This window comes from Callithrix jacchus, chromosome 1 (genome assembly GCF_049354715.1).
Source record: "Callithrix jacchus isolate 240 chromosome 1, calJac240_pri, whole genome shotgun sequence".
Lineage (NCBI taxonomy): Eukaryota > Metazoa > Chordata > Mammalia > Primates > Cebidae > Callithrix > Callithrix jacchus.
Window position 1 is genome coordinate 80,804,845 of NC_133502.1, and position 20,067 is coordinate 80,824,911.

A 20,067-nucleotide genomic window follows, 5' to 3' on the forward strand; every position below is an offset into this window, starting at 1 on the left:
AAGGAATTTCAGGAGAAACAAAAAGCCAAGAGAGAAGGGGTTTATGTTTGTAAACAAAAAGTCATAAAAGTGTGTGTTTGAAAAGCCAAAAATAAAACACACTACATTCTACTAAGTGAAACTGTTACTCCCTTGGGCAGTCTTCTGGGTCTTCCACCCATTCTTCAGACAAATCACTGGCCTCTTATATTCTCAGTTCCTGGTTCTTATCTGGAATCCAGGCAGGCAATAAGAGGGTTGCACATTCACATCCTAGACCTACTTCATGTTATCCAAGCTTCTCCTAGAAAATGGCTAGCATTAGGGAGTCCTTTTCTTATATTTGACCAAGAGAAAAACATTGTAGGAGATTACCTCCTTTTCTTGCTTTGGAATTCTCTGTCCCATTCTAAAACTGTTGAAATTTGAATATGATCACTGGAGAAGTGAATCATTCCATGGGACTTCATTAAAATCTACCCAACCACAGTTCCCCACTTTTGGTGGTATGGGCTAGGTTTGACCAATGAACACACAACTACAAATGTGAAAAGACATTTTTCCAGACAGTCACCTGTTTGGATGCCATATAGGAATAATAGCTTGTGATATTTGTAGTCCTTAGTTTTGAAAAATTTCCATAGTAATTAGTGTTATTTTATGACCTTTCCAGAATAGATAATAAACTGAGTTGCAAGTATATTAAAAGGATTGATTGCTATCTTGTTAGCATCTATGACAGATTCAGATTACTGCATGATTTCATGAAATTTCCATCTATTTCTGTAAAGGTGGAAACCTAAGATCTAGCAAGAATGATCAATCCAGTAGTTATAGCAGCTTTCTCTCACTTTCTAAAGATGCAACGTAAGCATGATGAATAGGCTACAAAATCATCAAATGTAGTCTGCTGAAAATCCCTGAGAATCAATGCTATTACTAGGATCAATATCAACCTGGAGGGGGAATATAGGGTTTGCTGTGTGGCCTGGACATTACTGTTTAAGCCTAAGAAAGGACAGGTTTGTGAGACTTTTAGTCAGTGCTTCAAAAAGACTATGACGTTAAATGTGACTGCACAGCATGACCAGATAAAAAGGTAACTTTGAGATTTGCTTTTTAAGCTTCTGAAGAAGTTAATGCGTTTGAATATGGATGGAAATAATTTGGTACAGATTCCTTCAGAATTACCTTCTACATTAGAAGAACTTAAAATCAATGAGAACAATCTTCAGGCTATTGATGAAGAAAGTTTATCAGGTATTTAATATTTGTTTTTCAATGATATGCTTCCTTATAACCTTTCTTATATAGTCTTATAGAAATTTTATTTACAGTATTGCCAAGAGAATAAATAGTAAATATTTTTAGTCACTTAACCATATGAGTTGATAAAACTTCTTTTAACTACTGACTGGTAAAACGTTTAATGAATTTTAAACTGCCTGCTGCCTTTGTACCTTACCCATAAATAACACTGTTTCTCAATGATTCCAGTTCTCATTATTCACAAGACAATAACTTTACTACAAATCCAAAATATCTGAAGAATTACATTCAGTATTCCCTACACCATCATGTGTTTTGCGTTTTGGATCAACAATTTTGTTGGTTCTTAGTTAGCAACTAACCAGTGCCATGGTTTGTTGATTGGATCTCCTTTATCACTCTGACAGTCAATACACCCCACCAATTCTTGCTGCCTCCAATCACCTTGCTATTTTCATTTATCATGGGTTGGAACCTAAAAACAAAACTAAGCATATGGGAATTATGCATGAAATATGAACAAATAGGCACTGCATATGAGGCTGAGATGCTGTCCGACAAAGAAAGTGTATGCTCTTCATGGTATTAACTTTGGCTTTGCCAGTTTTGTGCCTGAGAGGGCTTGGGCTGGAACTTCTGGTACTCGTGTGTCACTGAAGTCCTGCTAACTCACACCCCATGGCATGTGGATGAGCAGCTCTCACCATGGCCTAGCTTTCTGACAGACTTTAGTGAGGGTGCCCCACGTTCTGTGCACTTGATATTGCTGGAACCGGCTCCTCTTCTGCTTGTTTCTGGACTGTGCTAGATAGGTGAGTTTTCATATTGTGATCCTGTACAGAAGAGGCTTCATTACATTTTACTTTTCATGAATTCTAGCTAATGCCTTTGATTATAGTGTGTGCTTTTTTGAGACAAAGACTGTCTACATTTTCTTTTATCTTCCTAACAGTCTAGCATAGCTCTTGAGGTATGGTGTTCAACACTGTTTACTTTATTTGAAACATATTTATTATGTAAATGCTGATAAACAAAGCCTTTAAAGGAATAAAATAATTCAATCATTTCCTGTAGCTCCCAAAAAACTTCATAGGAACAAAACACTTCTGGTATTGAGAAAAGAACAATAATAATGAGAATTGCCAAATCTGAGGATTAGATAGTTATGGAAATACTCAATTTCCAGATGGATTTCAGGACACACAGAAAAACATCAATAAACACAAATTTCGATGGAGACTGCCAAATGGGAAAGATAGAAACTTCAATTTTTAACTGCGGAAGACCAAAGGGTGTTAGCAATTTAGAACAACTATACTAACAGGCTGTGTATGAACTATAAGTCAGTTACACTTTTAGTTGTGTTATCAAAATGAGATGTTATAAAACATGCACTCCTGATTGTGAAGGTGCTTTCACACACCCTTGGAATTGCCTTCCAGAATACTCTTCTCCCTGAAGTACAAATGCTTCTAGATTACTAGAGTGATGATGGGAAGCCAGAGTGAACAGGCTGTCTGCCTGCCTTTCTCCATGGTCTGAACACCAAGGAGCCTTAGCCTTATGCCAGCAGCACTTTCTGTCCTCTGGCCCAGAGAGTCCTCTTGTACTCCCTGGGTGGGCTGAGTTCTAAGAGGTACTGCAGTGCCAGCCCATTGGGTGCTGGGCTCCCCCTGGCTGGCAGTCCTGATGCTGTGGATGGTCAGGCTGGCTGCCAGGAGTGCTGTGAGGCCACCCTGCTTCTATGTGGAAGCAGGTGGCCCACTGCTCTCCTATCATCTCTCTCAGGGCGGCTCGTTATTCATGACCTTTCAGATTATACCTCCAGAGAGGTGGAAGGAGGGCACTCCAGGGAGAGAAAACAGCACAAAAGTGCAAAGAAATGAGACAGTTTTCGACACTGTGGACGCTGCAAGCAGGCATGGTAAAGTGTGAAAGGCAGGCAAAGAGCAGCACGAGGGGCTGCATACACTGTGCTGAAGGGTGGGGAGTTTACCTGCAGGAGAAGCAGAGTCCACCTGAGATGTGCACATGTGTTATGGAGAAAGGGAAGGACTTACAATTGAGAAAGAGATGTGAAAGGTGGAGGGAGGGACAGCAGAGGAAAACCAGGCATACTTTAAAAGCATTTTTGTTGTCACTAATGACTGAAACAACCTCAGCTAGAAGCCCTGGAGGCTGCTCTAGTGGATGACCATGTGATGCTGCCTGCCAGGAACATCGAGGCACCTGCCATGTCCACCACCTGTCATGGTACCACCGACCATGGAGGACTTCCTGTTCACTGTCCATGAATCCTTTCAACATCTACCTCAAGTCTCACCTACAAGAAACTTTCTCTAACTTCATCCTATTTCCTGTTACCTCCGATTTCCTATACATGCCAGAGAATAGCTGCAAAAGAAAACAGAGTGTCCTGAATTTGCACTGTTTTTCTCTTTTTCTCTCAGTCATGAGATGACCATTAGTTCACTTCTATTATCTATTTTTCAATGGGAAACTTCCACTGCATTTAAAAACTTCACCTACATACTAGAGAAAGATGTCAGATTCTCAGTACCTTTAGTTTTGGAAATAAAGGAGAATATGAGGAAATATGACCACTTATCACAGTTTACTGGCTGGCCTGGCTAATTCTGTTACTCAGCACTTCCACTAATACTAAGCACCACAACCAGATTAACCTTTGTAAAATGTGGCCTTTGTCCTGCCATCCCCATCTTGCTGCCTAGAGAATGAGAGCCAGACATTGTTGTCTAGGGTACAAAGGCCCTCCCAGTGCACTTCTCTCTGACCACCAACCTTCACTCCACTGTGCACAGCCACTCTGGGGCTAGTCTCCTCTTCCCCTGAGCAAACCCACATGGGTCTTTCTCCTACATGTGCTCGGCTGGCTATTTCGGCCTGGAAGTTCCTCCTACTTCTACATCTTTATATCTGTAAGGAGCCTAGCATTTTCATACCACTCACATCTACATTGCTTTTTCTCTTCTAATCTTCTAGCATTTATTATTTCTATTCCTGATACAACTGTCTTTGCTGTTGCCTAAAAGCAGAACTGAGTCCCACATGGCATTCGGTGCAATGCACATGAAGGGGGTTGAACAGAAAACATCCCCTAATCTGGGAATCTTGGCCACACCCTGAACCTCTGATTCAAATGCCTCTGGATATTATCATTGTTGAGCTGTCCATTTTGCAGCATGGAGCTTCCATTTGACCTGGATAATACCACTCCTGAGGCCAGTAGAAACAAAGTAGAAAAAACTTATTTGTATGAAGGCCTTTCTTGTTAGTTCTATCTGAATACATGGAGAATTTTTGATCACCATTTTTTCAAAGCTTCCATTTGGCTGCACTCTGTGCCAACAAGTGAATAACTATGATGGGAATTCACTGCTCTGCTTTACTTCTAACACCCTTGTTGAGAGACTGAGGGTGTGCCAGGGAAAGTGTTCTTTTCTGTGTCCTGGAAGAAATCACTCATTGCATTAAACTTCCATCTGCTCCATTGCCTGTTGTGCTGCCACTTCATACATCTATATCTTTGCAATGTTTCCAATGACTATCCACAAGTTTCTACTCCTTTCCTATCTGAATTCCAAATCCCTGTTCAGCCATCACAGTTTCTATGGCAACTCCTCTGCCTCTCTTTCCTGTCTTCCTCTTCTCTTTTGCTTCTGTTCCTTACACATATTGTTAGCACCTGGCATTTCAATGATATTTTTCAGGGCTGCCTCTCTACTGGACCATGCATTTATTCCTGGTTGAACTGAGCACCTGGGATGTGCGAAGTTACTTGGGAAAAGGCTTTATAGGAGGATACAGAGATTTTTTAAAAACTGTATGTGCCCTCCAAATAAACTGGACATTTCACATGACATTTCAAAAGGTTTCAAAAATTGCATGTTTTTTCAATTATCCTACTATTCTAATACTTCTATTTTTCATAGACTTAAATCACTTGGTCACCTTAGAATTGGAAGCAAACAATCTCAGTGAGGCCAATGTCAATCCTTTAGCTTTCAAACCTTTGAAGAGCCTATCCTACTTGCGTCTGGGAAAAAATAAATTTAGAATTATACCGCAGGGTCTTCCTGCTTCTATTGAGGTAAGAACATCTTTCTTCTGATGTTTTAAATGTATTGTATTTTAAATATCGTATACTACAACCAAATATATTTTAAGACTATTGTGATGTAAATTAAACTCCAGTTTCAGGGCTGTATACAGACTGTCCTATAATTTGAGCATTGTTTTTTCTTCAAACAATACGAAATTCTGAATTGAAATTATAATTACTAGTGGAGACACCTGATAAAGTGAAAAATGGTACTGCTGACAGCTCTTGGGGGAAATGGGAGAGAGGAATTGAGAATTTAAGTGAAACCATAATTTCCATAAGTTTACTACTCATAATGTAAACTATCTCAATCCAGAACTGTGATGCTTATCACAGAAGCTCAAACAGGTATTTACCATAACAGAGAGTGTCCACTCACAAATTCCAGGCAAAACCACAGACACCCTGACTTAACAGTAACTCTGCATGAATACAAGTGTTATACAAAGAAGGCCTTTGACTGTTCTAGCAACTCTGTAGCTTACAAGTTTCAACCCAACTCCTACCAAAACTGTCCTGTGACTAACTCCAGGCCCCAAATCCCAGCCTTGCTTCATTATCCTCTAGAGATGCTCCATAGGTCCCCAGGTGTGTGATCTCTTTGCTACAGGATGTGCTCCTGGGGGTCTTTGGCTGATGAATGTCAACACCCCTCATTTCCTGCATTAAAAACACTGAGGTGCTTTCCAGACTGGTAGGAGTGGGTTTCTTTGGAGAGAAAGAAGCCAGGATGGGAAGCTCAGGCTCGGAGTGGTGCACACTGCTTTTTTGTATTATCCTTATTGTGTATGTATGTGTTTTAACATGGCTCACGCCGGTAATCCCAGCACTCTGGAAGGCTGAGGCAGGAAGATGGCTTGAGGCCAGGAGTTTGAGACTAGCCTGGGCAACAGGTCTTTTTAGAGACCTTGTCTCTAAAAAGCATATTTAAAAAAAAATTAGCCAGGCATGGTGGTGCAACCTGTAATTGTAGCTGCTTGGGAGGCTGAGATGGAGGATTACTTGAGCCCAAGAGTTTGAGGCTGTGGTAAACTAGGATTGTACTATTACACTGCAGCCTGGGCAACACAGAGAGACCCTGTCTCTACAAACCCCCCACTCCCATAAAAGAACACTGAGGTCCAGAGAGTCTCTACATACTGGCAGACTCCATGGGAACTCAGGTTTTCTTACTAAGCTCGTTTGTCCTATACCGCATGATCTCAGCCAGAAGTTAGGACAGAGCATCCCCCAGTTGCAGCCCCAACAAGCCAGAAAAGAGGGTCATCTATTGTGATATTATGCAGCTACCATGGCTACCACCCTTGCTCTTCTTCCAATTTTCAGATTAAGAGACAGTTATATAACACTGACGTTTATCAGTACCTTGGCTCTCCATTAGAATCAACCGGGTTCTTAAGAAACACAGATTCCTGGACCTATCCCAGACATGCTAAGTCAGATTCTTTTGGGGGCAGGGCCAGAAATAAATAATTTTTAAAAAAATAGAAATATAAATAGATAATGCATACACATGTTAAAACACATACATTCACAATAAGGACACATACATACACGATAAGGATAATACAAAAGGGCAATGTGCCCATCCTGGCTTCTTTCTCTCCAAAAATATCTACTCCTACCAGTCTGGAAAGTACTGGGCGGACAAGTGCACAAATGCCTGGCACACACTATAAATCCTTCTAAAGTCACTGCTGCACACCTGCCTCACTTAACCATACAGCCTCTAGGCTGTGTCACGTCATTCTTTTCTACAGCTACAGAGTTTTCAACATACAAACAGGTATGCCAGGATTTATTTAGTTTTTTACTGATCTAGCTCACCCTCTAAATACATATGCAGGTAAAAGCAAAAAGTTAAGTAGAGATAATAATTTCTATCTACTTTTCAGAGTTTTTAAGCCCAAATGAGATAAAATTGTGAATAAGTATTGTAAAGCAGAGAGCCTCATATAAATATTGTGGTATGCCATTTCTTGCAACATATTATGGCTAACACATTTTAAATAAAATTCATTTGATTCTATAACCATTACAGACAGTGTATTTTGTTTTACTAATTAGTTATAAAATTTGACAACTTTCTTATAATTCCAGCACTTTGGGAGACCAAGATAAGGCAGGTAGATCACTTGAGTTTAGAGTTCGAGACTAGCCTGAGCAACATAGCCTGCCTCTACAAAAATTAGCCAGGGTTTGTGCCGCATACCTGCAGACTCAGTCATTTGTAGGGCTGAGGCAATAGGATCACTTGAGTCTGGGAGGTTGAGGCTGCAGTGAGCCGTGTTTGTGCCACTGCACACCAGCCTGTTCAACAAAGTGAGACCCTGTCTCAAAATATAAAAAGACAACTTAACAATATGAGTTCACATGAAAGAGCAGTAAAAGACTCTTTAGATAATACTAATGACAATAGTCTATGTTATTATTTTAGTCTCCATGCAATTGATCATACTTATCAGCTAACACACAAAAAGTAATAGTTTTGTCTTTTAATTATAGGAATTATATCTAGAAAATAATCAAATTGAAGAAATAACTGAAATTTGTTTCAATCATACCAGAAAGATCAATGTCATTGTACTACGTTATAACAAAATTGAAGAAAATAGGATTGCTCCTTTAGCCTGGATAAATCAAGAGTAAGTATATGCTACAATTTAAATTTTATTGAACAATTTCTTCCTCTTGCCATTATTAAACAGAGTATGAAAACTGGGAATGGGACAAGTGAGGGAGGTGATGACTGAAGGGCTTGGAGACAGAATTGTTTCCTAGTGAACCCTTACCTTATACCCAAACTGGGCTACTTCATGTAGTTTCCAACCTGTGCATTGTATGATTGGTGTTAGGATTACTACAGTTACTACTGCCATTGTCACCATACTGCATACTGGACACCCTACCATATGACAAGTGCTGAGCCAGCAAGAACTGGGTACCAGCTGTCTGATCTGAGGTCTGCCCACTAGTGGTCAAATGCCACTTTAGCTCTGCCTACTTCACAGGTTGTCAGGAGGTTGAAATGAGATAATCCCTTGCACACAGTGAGAAATAAATATGCCATATTCCTTCTCTTCTTCATCATTAGATGAAAGCACCAGGCTCTAGAGCCCAGGCCTGTTCTCCTACACTACACAGCCTTCTTTTCTCCAAACTATTTCTTCACCTCAAGTCTTACAAAATAGATTGAAGGATGCTTGACCTGACAGTAGAGGCCAAAAGTAGACTCCATCTTCCTGGACAAGAATCAGCAGCCTCTGGCTGTGGTTCTCAGTGAAGGGGTAGGGAGTTAGAAGCAAGCCCTGCAGCAAATCCAGCAGACAACTGGGATCTAGAATTGCGGGTCCTGGGAACTATGTGCCTAAGTAGCGCAGACTGGAACATGTGTCATTCCGAAGCAGGATGGAGAGACCAACTGGGCTCAGCAGCATGTGGCACTGAGTCCACTGTGGGCAGAGAAGTCTTCATCAAGTGAAAAGAGGGTATGGAGCAGAAACCTTAGGAGACTCAGGTGGAGTTCCTGAAACAAGCCAGTGAGTTTATCACATTTCCCAGATCTTGTAGATGATTAACAGCATTTTCTAGATCCCTCAGGCTTGCCTCAAGTCCCAGGTGTGCCAGGTCATCAAATCAAATGTGGAATGAAAATGTAGGGGAAGGGGAACCAAAACAAGCCAAACAAACCAAACTTCCTTGCTGGAACCAGAGACTTTACAGATAGGCATTTTGATGTATGTTGGGACTCATGGGATTTCATTTTGGATTCAACAGATCAACCTTACAGGTATTTAAGTCTTTAGGCCTTAGTATTACCCCCAGGTATATTAGTTTTTCCCTCCTGGACTTTGATGCTCCCCTTGAATGGACTCACATAGCTGGGAGGCAGTATGGCACACTAGTAAGGACATGCACCTTGATGCAAGAAACCAGGGCTGGCTACACTGGAAAAGTTCCTATTTGGAATCATCACTACAAAATGGTACTTACAGGAAAATGGACCAGCATGAAGACTGGCCTCGTCAAAATTTAGAGCTGATAATCACCATCCTGATGTCCCTACCCTGTTTACTTTTTCTTTGCTGCAGAAATCTAGAATCCATTGATCTCTCCTACAACAAGCTCTATCATGTCCCCTCCTATCTACCCAAGTCCTTGCTGCACCTTGTGCTCCTTGGGAACCAGATTGAACGGATCCCTGGCTATGTGTTTGGCCACATGGAACCAGGTCTGGAATACTTGTACCTGTCATTTAACAAACTTGATGATGATGGCATGGACCGTGTGTCCTTCTATGGAGCATATCATTCCCTGAGGGAATTATTTCTGGATTACAATAACCTAAAATCGATACCACCTGGGATACAAGAAATGCAAGCACTATATTTTCTGAGGCTGAACAACAACAAGATACGGTAAATTCTGGCTTTTTCAAGCATCTGATTAAATTTTGATTGACAAAATATATGATAAAACAATCATGGCATGATTTCTGGGATTTATGTTAAGAAAAAAAACGGTGCTAAGGGGTTGGAATATACAAGATTGGCAAATTTTAGTAATCACTGAAGGTGGATGACAGACATGTGAGGATTCATTATAAAATTTTCCTACTTTTGCATGTTTGTAAATTTCCACAGTTGAAACATTTTTTTGGCCAGGTGTGGTGGCTCACTCCTGTAATTCCAGCACTTTGGGAGGCCAAGGTGGGCAGATCACTTGAGGTCAGGAGTTCTAGACTAGCCTGGCCAACATGATGAAACACTGTTTCTACTAAAAATATAAAAATTAGAGAGGCATGGTGGCAAATGCCTGTAATCCCAGCTACTTGGGAGGCTGAGGTGGGAGAATCGCTTTAACCTGGGAGGCAGAGGTTGTAGTGAGCAGGGATCGTGCCACTGCATTACAGACTGGGTGACTGAGTTAGATTCTGTCTCAAAATTAATTAATTAATTAACTTTTTATAACACTTAGGCTTTAGAGACAGGTTCAAATAACTCTTCAAAGCAATAGATTATGTTATTATTCCCACCTCCATATGTAAATAAATAAAACTAATCTGTAGAGCATAAAACCTAAATATATGTTAAAATTAAAACTGCTTCGGGCTGGGCGAGGTGGCTCACACCTGTAAGACCAGCACTTTGGGATGCCAAGGCGGGTGGATCACCTGAGGTCTCAGGAGTTCAAGACCAGCTTGGTCAACATGGTGAAACCCTGTCTCTACTAAATATACAAAACTTATCTGGGCGTGGTGGTGGGTCCCTGTAATGTCAGCTACTCAGGAGGCTGAGGCAGGAGAATAGCTTGAACCCAAGAGGGGGAGGTTGCAGTGAGCCGAAATTGCACCATTGCCCTCCAGCCTGGGTGACAGAGCGAAACTCCGTCTCAAGAAAAAAAAAAAATTAAAATTGCTTCTATGTAGATTTTTCTGAAGGCAAATTTCTGAATAAATTTATTGAAACTCACTTTCCCTAGTTTTAGGAACACATTTTCCTGCGTGTGTTGAGCTTACACACTGAGACATCACTCCTGCCTGGATGGCATAAGTGTCTTGAGAATTAATCCAGAACACTTTGTTAGTAGGGTCTTTATCACTGGCAGTGAGGGAGGCAATAACCTTGTTGTTCTGTCCCTGAGAATTATGCCTCTTAGTCTTTACTCTTCTCTAAAAGTCCAAATAAACGAAATGCCTACAAAACAAAAACAAAAACAGAAAAGTTTGAGTTTTTTAAAGTACTAGAGGAAGAGATGGGGTTTGGGAAGTCTTTGTAAAATTAAGTTTGAGAATTTTTTGGCAAAAATACTTCATAGGTTGTGCCATATGCTTCATAGTGCATTGCATCAGAAGGCGTCTAAAGTTTGTCCCACTTTTTGTGATTCTAAAATTGATCAGTGGGTTGAGGTGGTCACAGTCTGGTATCTCTTAAAACAAACTTACTCCTCCATCATTGAACCAATGGTTTCACTCACAGATGAACATTGTTTGAATTATTATTTCATTGGGATAACAGAATAATGAATTTCATTTTTGTCATGCTTCTCATGTTTTTTAGCTGGAATTCCTTTGTAAAAACATTTTTGCTCATCAACTAAGGCTGCTTTGTTACTCTGAAAGGCAAGAAAAAAGCTGTTTTTTCCTTTATACCACCAATAGGAGTAAGAAGTTGGAGCCTAAATGTTTTTGCTTTATTTTGTTTTAGGGTTGTTTTTCTGGTGTATCAATATATACTTAGGCTTTCATATAAGCCGTATGTTTCAATCACTTGCAGTCATTATTCTTAAAGTGTCCTGATTCTGGACGATGGTCGCCCTTCAAACTTGCTCTTGTGTCTGCTCACTTGTTTTTGGGTACACGTGAGCCTCAGGCTTACTTTCTGCATTCCTTACTGCAGACCTTCCTCCAAAGAGCCTGGTCCCTTTCTTCGGGGAATAGTATTGAGAAGCCTCAAGTGGGAACCAGATGTGCTCCTTTCAATTGTGTTGCTATTGTTTTGAGGTCTTTCAGTGGACTGCCAGGAAATTTTGTATTTTAAAAAGAAAATAAGTAAGTTCAGACTGACATTCTGAAATCAAAGTTAACATCATCAAAAATTAATTTCTTTTATTAAAACTTGTTTCTCTTACACTGAAAATCTGGGTTCCTAACAATACTAACTTGGATAATCTTACAATATGTAAAAAATTGTTCTGAAATGACATCACTATTATTGCTAAAAAAAAAAAGCTTTTTTTTTTAGATGACGTCTTGCCCTGTTGCCCAGGCTAGAGTGCAGTGGCGCAATCTTGGCTCACTGCAACCTCTGCCTCCCGGGTTCAAGCGATTCTCCTACCTCAGCCTCCTGAGTAGCTGACATTACAAGTGCCTGCCAATGTGCCCAGCTAATTTTTGTATTTTTAGTAGAGACAGGATTTCGCCATCTTAGCCAGGCTGGTCTCGAATTCCTGACCTTGTGATCCACCTGCCTCGGCCTCCCAAAGTGCTGGGATTACAGGTGTGAGCCAGTGAGCCACCGCACCTGGCAGCCTTTTTTTTTTTTTTTTGAGGTGGGGTCTTGTGCTGTCACCTAGACTGGAGTGTAGTGGTGCGATCTTCGCTCACTGCAACCTCCACCTCCTGGGTTCAAGCGATTCTCCTGCCTCAGCTCCGAGTAGCTGAGATTACAGGTGCACACCACCACACCCAGCTAATTTTTGTGTTTTTAATAGAGATGGGGTTTCACCATGTTGGTCAGGATGGTCTGAAACTCCTGACCTCGTGATCTTTCTGCCTCGACCTCCCAAAGTGCTGGTCCTGACCTCGTGATCTTCCTACCTCGGCCTCCCAAAGTGCTGGGATTACAGGCGTGAGCTACCATGCATGGCTGGTGCCAGCCTTTTTTTTTTTTTTTTTTTTTTTTTTAAACAACCAGTTCTTCTAAGAATTAATAGAACAAGAACTCAGTCCCCTGATCCTAAAGAGGATATTCATGAGTGGTCTGCCCCCATGACCGAAACACCTCCCATTAAGCCCCACCTCCAACACTGGGGATCAGATTTCAACATGAGCTTTGGAGGGGTCAAACAAACCAAACTGTATGTATGGGGTATGTATATTTTTCTACTCTTTGCTTTTTAAAAGTATCAGTATATCACTCCACATCAGTATGTAGAAAATTTCTTAATTCCTTTTTATAAATGAATATTATGTGGATATACTATATTTTATTCAATCAGTTCCTCATTGACATTTGACTGTTTCCACTCTTACTACTAAAAATAATGCCACAACAGATAAGTTTGTGTAAATGTCATTTTGTTTTTTTTCCAGTTTAACTTTGGGATAAAATCCTAGGAGTGGGAATGCTGAGTGAGTGCAGAGTAAAGTGCATACATAATTTTGCTGGATATAGTCAAATTCCTCTCCAGAGGGGGTGCACCATTTTGCATTCCCTTCGGTGTTATTTGATCAGTCCAGGCTCACAGTTAGAATATGTTAATGAGCTTCTGGATTTTTTTTTTTTTTGCAAATCTTACAAGTAAAAAGTGGTATGCCAGTAAGGTTTTGATTTGCATTTTTCTTATGAATGTAATAGAGCATTTTCCATTTTCCTCCTAGACTCTTAGGAAGTCTTTGTATATTTGCCTTTCATCTGTAACATAAGTTACTTTCTCCTTTTTCATGTTGTTTAACTTTGTGCTTTCTTTTAAAAACTTGCAGTAAATTTAAAATCTTTCTTTTCAGTGCTTCTGGTTTTCAAATCACATATAGGAAGAATCTACTGAGTCAGACGGTGTGACCGCAGTCCGTTCTAGTGCTTCAATGGCTTCATCTTTCACATTTGGATCTTTGACGTAGTTGGAATTTATTCTGGTGTCTAATATAAAGATCCAACTTTATTTTAGGAACAAAATAATTTTTTTAACAAATGTTAAACTTAACTCCTAAATGAAGGCAGATTATTACTTGGACCATGTGTGACTTGCATGTCTATTTTTCCTTAGGAATATTCTTCCAGAACAAATTTGCAATGCTGAAGAGGATGATGACTCAAATCTGGAACATCTTCATCTTGAAAACAATTATATCAAAATTAGAGAAATACCATCGTACACATTTTCATGCATAAGATCATATTCAAGTATTGTTCTTAAACCGCAAAACATCAAGTGATTCCAAGTTTTCCTTTGCCATCTATAAACTTTACTCATATATTTGTAGTAGCTGCATTTGTCTTATTGTGTCTTTAATAAGAGAGACATGCTCCTCCTGCTATACTCAGTATCATTATATGCTAGTCAACCTGATTCACCAACCCACAGATGAACAAGCAAAATATACCTAAAAGGTGTAGTCTTCTAAGAGTTTTATTAATAGTAAAGGTAAAATCTCTCAGTTTCCCACCTCTAGAAAGAGGCCATCTCACTAGAATAGGATATTATGCATATTGAGCTAGACCAGAAGAGTCTGGAACAAAATAAACACATCCTTTATAATCAGCTTGAGTACTGGTATTAGCTGAGAACTCTGTAAATCCCTTGAAAAATTATCTGTCTTATGGTTCAAGATTAAGAAGCATAATGGCAAGAAAAAAAAACAGGCAGAATTTATGAATAGTTTTTTATTATTCTGTTAAAACAATAATTTATTAATTTCCTATAAGACCTTATGCTACTGTTATAAATATAACTAAATATTGGGGTAGTTTTAATTTCTTCTATTAATTACTTGTGTGAAATTAAAACACTATTATAATGTTAAATTCCTGCTTTTTAAAATTGTATTATGGTTATGTACATTGTTAACATTATGGGAAGCTGGCATAAGGGTGCACATAAATTCTATACTATTTTTGAAACTTTTCTATAATTCTAAAATTATTTTTTAAAGTTAAAACAATATATTAAGATCACCTTCACTATTCTTCACTCAAGATTAAAAAACTTTGGAAAGCAGTAGAGTTTGCTTAAAATATACCTTAATTATTCTTGACTATAACCTTGTAAAGGTAAATCTAATATATAAATTTTTGAAAATTTTTGCACCACTGGTCATAGCATCTATCTCCTTTGCCTTAATTTACTGAAATATATCATTTTATTCAGTTCAATTGAACATAAAGTCATGTCTTTATTATGTACTGGCCCTACCAAAACCACATATTAAATTTTTATAACATAATGATCTTTTATGTTTGTGTTGCTAAAGTAATTTACAAGACACATATAGAAACTATGTTGACGTCTTTTGTCACTCTGTTTTACGTCTTTGCTAGGAACTTACATGCCAGTCTTGGCACCATTGCATACGTTTCTCTAATTTTTTAAGCTTTAGTTATTTAATCATTTAATAGTTCTCTCACCACTCTAGGAACCTTCCGTCCCCACTTCACAAGGCTGTTATAAGAACCAGAAAAAAATGTAAAGCATTTTGGAAAGTATGGTGTGGATGATGAATGCAGTTATTATTACCAATATCTCATATAAAACTGAGAGGAACCAGCATAGCCAACCACACTTGATAATTTCATGGGTTACTTTCAATTTAATGAGTGTGAAAAGTTTGAATAACATTACTTCTAAGCCTTACTTTCTAAACCCTTCCTTCATATGCAAAATTCAGAGATTATAACATGAACAACAATAATAATATGAAGATAACTGTTATACTCAAGGGTTAACAACTTGTAACAGGTTGTGTGTTAGTAACAAAAATGGAATTTTATGGAACAAAAGTTGAGCTTCGTAATTAGTTTAGGAATGAAGGAGCATTACTAATTTTAAATTGGCCAAGTTGAATTTAAGAGGTAAAAAAAGGAAGGTAAGGTTACACATCAATTTAACAGGAATCCTTGTGCAATTCTTGATGTACGAATATAAACGCATTGACATAAATGGTTTAAGGCAATCTAAGCTGTAAACAAAATTAGTATTAAAGGGGACTCAAATTGAATAATGTGAGTCAGCAGAATTAGCATCTTGGGATGACACAGAGACAGATACTGAACCATTCTTTCACTCATTTCTTACTGACTTTTTTCAGCTGTGTTTCAAATGCTGTTCTAAAGAAAGACAATGACAAACAGATCAGATGAGGCCTCTCCTCTCTGATAGGGGCAATAAGCAGGAAATCAAGCAGATGATTAAGTAAGTAGGCAAGTGCTGGCCAATCAGAAAAACAAGTGACAATGCAATAAGCACACTGGGGCCTGAGCACACTAGGACCTGAGGGTCGCCAGGAGACTAGGGCCACTCCCAAAAACCTGGAGTAAGCGCAGCTCCAGACCCGTGCCTGTGAAGCAGTCACACTGTGGCCTTGCTGTGCCTGTCTTTTCCCAACTCTGCCTTGGTAACAGAATCCCAAAGAAAGATGAAAATCAGAATGACCGGCTCTGCGTGGTGGCTCACACCTGTAATCCCAGCACTTTGGGAGGTCAGGAGTTCGAGACCAGCCTGGCCAACATGGTGAAACCTCATCTCTACTAAAAATACAAACAATTAGCCGGGCATGGTGGCATGCACCTGTAATTCCAGCTACTCAGGAGGCTTGAAGAACTGCTTGAACCTGGGAGGTGGAGGTTGCAGTAAGCCGATTAACATGCCACTGCACAGCCTGGGCAACAGAGTAAGGCTTGGTCTCAACAACAACAACAACAAAAAATCAGAATGACTGATTGAAGCTTTATTCTTAATTTGGAAGCTGTACTTATTTCAACTGATTTTATAATTTTTAAAATACATCTTAGTAACTTGTTCAGTCTTGAAATTTCATGATGTTCTGTATGGGAAGTTTTAATTCCATAAAAAAGTGACAAATGTCTTTATAGCAAATACTCTTCACAGTATAAGGCACTAAAAAACAGATGTTCTGTTTGGCTTCAAAAATTACACTATAATTACTAACACACACATAAACTAAAAAAGTTCTGGCCTAGCCATGATCTAAAAATATTAATGGTGTGTCTTGTCTATATATATATATATATATATATATATATATACACACACAGAAGGAACACTATAATTTTGAGATTTGGCTTATCACTAAGAATATTATAAGCAGCACTAAAGAAATGATTAATGAAAGACATACAGAGCCTGGTATAAGAAAATAACTACACCAGGAACCAAGAGACTTGGGAGCCCATCTTGTTCTTCAATAATCATGCAGTCATTTTACTTCTTTGGGATTCACTTGATTCAATTATAAAATAATGTTTGGAACAGATCCGTGGTTTTCAGACATGGTTCATTAGGGGTTTCATGTCACCGATAAGGAAGTGAACAGGCAATTTAACAGGAATTTAAATTGCTTCAAACAAAGCAGCTCTGCTCTCATCAGAAAGGGTTGACACCCACCCCCTTTTCTTCTTACAACCAACAGACTAGGTACTATCTAAATGACACACTAGGTTTTAAAATCCAACAAGAATATGCAGCCTTCTCTTCCCTTTCCCTAGCTCCACCTATGTTCCCAGAGCATCCAAGCTGAAGAAGGTTGGCCTGAGGAAGAGGCCACCTGTTTTTCCTTCTAAGCACCAGTGCAGTGGGTGAGATTAGCCCTGAGCAGACTGCTGGGCCCCTGACTGCCTTAAAATATCTAGTTGACAAGCTTCTGTAGGAGAGAGCACAGTACTGCAGGTTCACCAACCTCCTTGTAGGGCAGGTGACAATGTTGGGGTTCAGTGAGGGCAGGTGGCACATGAGAACGACAGGGAATATGTGACTAAGTCTGGACTTCCCCTGCATTTTCTGACTCTGAGGTTGGTTCTCCTCCTGCTGAACCAAGCTCTCTCTCTCTTAGAGTTTGGATGGAAAGTCTAGGGGACCCAAGAGTGGCAGGCTGCCTAAAAAGGTCCGAACCTGGGTGGCTGATGCTCAACTGGAGGGCACAGGGCATGTGGTATGGCAGGTGTTGCCAATGGGGGGAGGAAGACACTCAAATCACCTTGCCTTGAAATGGCATCATCAAATGGCTCCGGGGTCCAAAGTGGCTCCCGCCGGAGGTCATGGCGCTCGCGAAGGCGAGGTCATCAGTTCAAGGCTAACCTGAGCAACCTCATAAGCTCAAACTGATTGCCAAAAAAAAAAAAAAAAACAAATGGCTCCAAGTACATCTCCTTAGAAGCCATTCTTGCTAAGTCCAAGTTAATTACTCCTTAAGATGACTGCTTTTATTAAAACAGAAAACACCACCCACAATGTTGTACAGTTGAAATATGCAGCATCCTCTAGTTGTCTTGGACAACTCGAGGGGTCATCAAGACAAGATGATTATTCCCATTTACGCATAATTATTCCAGTAACTGTTTTATAATATGTAGCGTAAATATTTAAATTGACTTGGAAATGTTAACAAATTCTGAGAATGTTTTAAGATTATTTTAGACTACATGAAAATTTAAGCCACAAATTACAGGTATATTGCTAAAGAATAAAACCCCAAATTTTTGGTAGCATATTTGTGTTAACATGTTGTAGGCAAAAATGGTTTCTCTAATTTGACTAATTTAAATGGGGAGTAATGAAAGATGCCTGTGATATAATACAAAACATAATTAACATTAAACCATACAACACATAAGCATAGTTCAGAGGAGAAAGATCAATGGGCCTTGAAACAGAAACGCGAATCAGTGAGAGAAGGAGATGGAGGGGCTCATGTCTGGGCTCCCCATGGCAGGAAAGGAGAGCTCAGGCCAGGAATTAGACCAGATTCAAGACAATGAGAAATGCACATACCACTGAAAAATGCTGAAGCAGGAAGTGTTCTGTGAAAGCAACAGTTTAAGGAAAAAGAAATACCCACTGCAAAAATCTAGAAATAGAGTGAATGAAAGCCTTCACAGCACAGGTAGGAGAGAGACACCAAAAGAAATTCAGTGAATAGGTATCTTGCCAGATAAGGGACAGACAGAAAAGAAGTGACCAAAGAGAAAACTGCTCTGAATCTCACAATGCTGCTGAGAAGTTCAGAGAAAGAGGCCATCTGTGAGACAATGCCGAGCTTGGGGTATCACCATGGGGTCAGGCAAGACAACAGGAGGATAGTAAAAATGGGAAGGCATGGGGTCAGAGCTGAATTCACAGGCAAGAACGTACACCTGAAGGGGCCTGACAAGAGAAGGGCAGTTGAGCCAATCCCTGATGGGTGTTGACCCTCAATTTCAAGGGAGGGACACAGAAGCCAAGTTCACTGCAGCCTCCATCTGACTTGAGCCTTTCACCTTTCAGAGCCAGCTTCTAAGCACAGGATGAGCTGCAGCTAAAAGCCTAGCTCTGCCATTCGGTACCTGTGCTTCTGCCCAGGACAGACCTGGTATTATTAGGTACGTCTGTAGTGATGATCTATTTAGTGTTATTAGTTAGGTCCTACATGATGATTATCTGGAATTATTAGTTAGGCATTCATTACCTCTTTGCGTATGTGGGTGTTGCACAGTAGCTGGGTTGAGGAGTTTGTTTCTCCAAAAAGACTAAAACTTAACAGAAGATAGACAACTCATTTCTTAAACCCCGGAATTCTGTGCAAAGTAGGTGCTAAAATGGCTCTTGAATAAAGAGTTCCATCTCCTTTATCTCTCAGTCTAAACTGGATCAACTTTTGAGTTATATTACCCAAAGAGGTGATATTACCCAAAATTGACATTATTCCTAAATAAAAATGAAAGGAAGATCCAAAATTTAAGGATTTTCACAGAAAAACTTAGAAACTGAGCAGAAAAAGATTTATACAGGGTCACAAAATTAATGGGGAATCATTTCTCTTATTAATATTTCCTGACATGGACCTCAGAAAGCTAAGTATATTTTTTAAACAATTAAGTTATGCTTTGACAACTGGTAATACTTAGTAATCAATCTGATTGCTCTGCATAATGGCAACATTGACTATGCCTTCCAAAGCCGTCATTTAAACATACCATAAATTACCATGTTCCTAAGATGCTGACTTACAAGAATGAAATACTCAAATTCTGCTATTGAAGTGAAACTTCAAAGGGTGGAGTAAAACCCTTTATAATACAGATTCCACCTCTTTCCCTTATTTAGAAAAAGGGTAGAAAATGTCCTCATGGCAGAAATATTTACAGACTGAGAGATGACTGAACTATTTATCTGTCCATGGTTGAACGTAAATTCAGATCTTCGATAGACTTAAAATTCAAAAATATTAAAAGTACCCATGAAAAGAAGTTTCTGCCCAGCTCTAA

At 39.4% G+C, this 20,067-nt stretch overlaps 2 protein-coding genes across 15 annotated transcripts in view; one reads left to right on the plus strand and one right to left on the minus strand.

Annotated features, from left to right (window-relative positions):
- ECM2 (extracellular matrix protein 2) overlaps positions 1–15,035 on the plus strand; it is a 40,247-nt gene extending 25,212 nt beyond the window's left edge. For 6 of the 11 annotated variants that reach the window (XM_008992940.6, XM_078366005.1, XM_008992936.5 and 3 more), the window contains 5 exons: positions 1,104–1,239; positions 5,202–5,359; positions 7,877–8,016; positions 9,463–9,789; positions 13,859–15,035. In XM_008992940.6, coding sequence (XP_008991188.1) covers positions 1,104–1,239; positions 5,202–5,359; positions 7,877–8,016; positions 9,463–9,789; positions 13,859–14,027 — 930 coding nt within the window. In that variant the 3' untranslated portion in view covers positions 14,028–15,035. Of the gene's footprint in view, positions 1–1,103; positions 1,240–5,201; positions 5,360–7,876; positions 8,017–9,462; positions 9,790–11,769; positions 11,922–13,858 lie in introns of all 11 variants that reach the window. The other 5 variants (XM_078366007.1, XM_078366008.1, XM_017971895.4 and 2 more) reach the window with 1 other exon arrangement.
- CENPP (centromere protein P) overlaps positions 1–20,067 on the minus strand; it is a 287,077-nt gene that overhangs the window by 93,270 nt on the left and 173,740 nt on the right. The window lies entirely within an intron of this gene.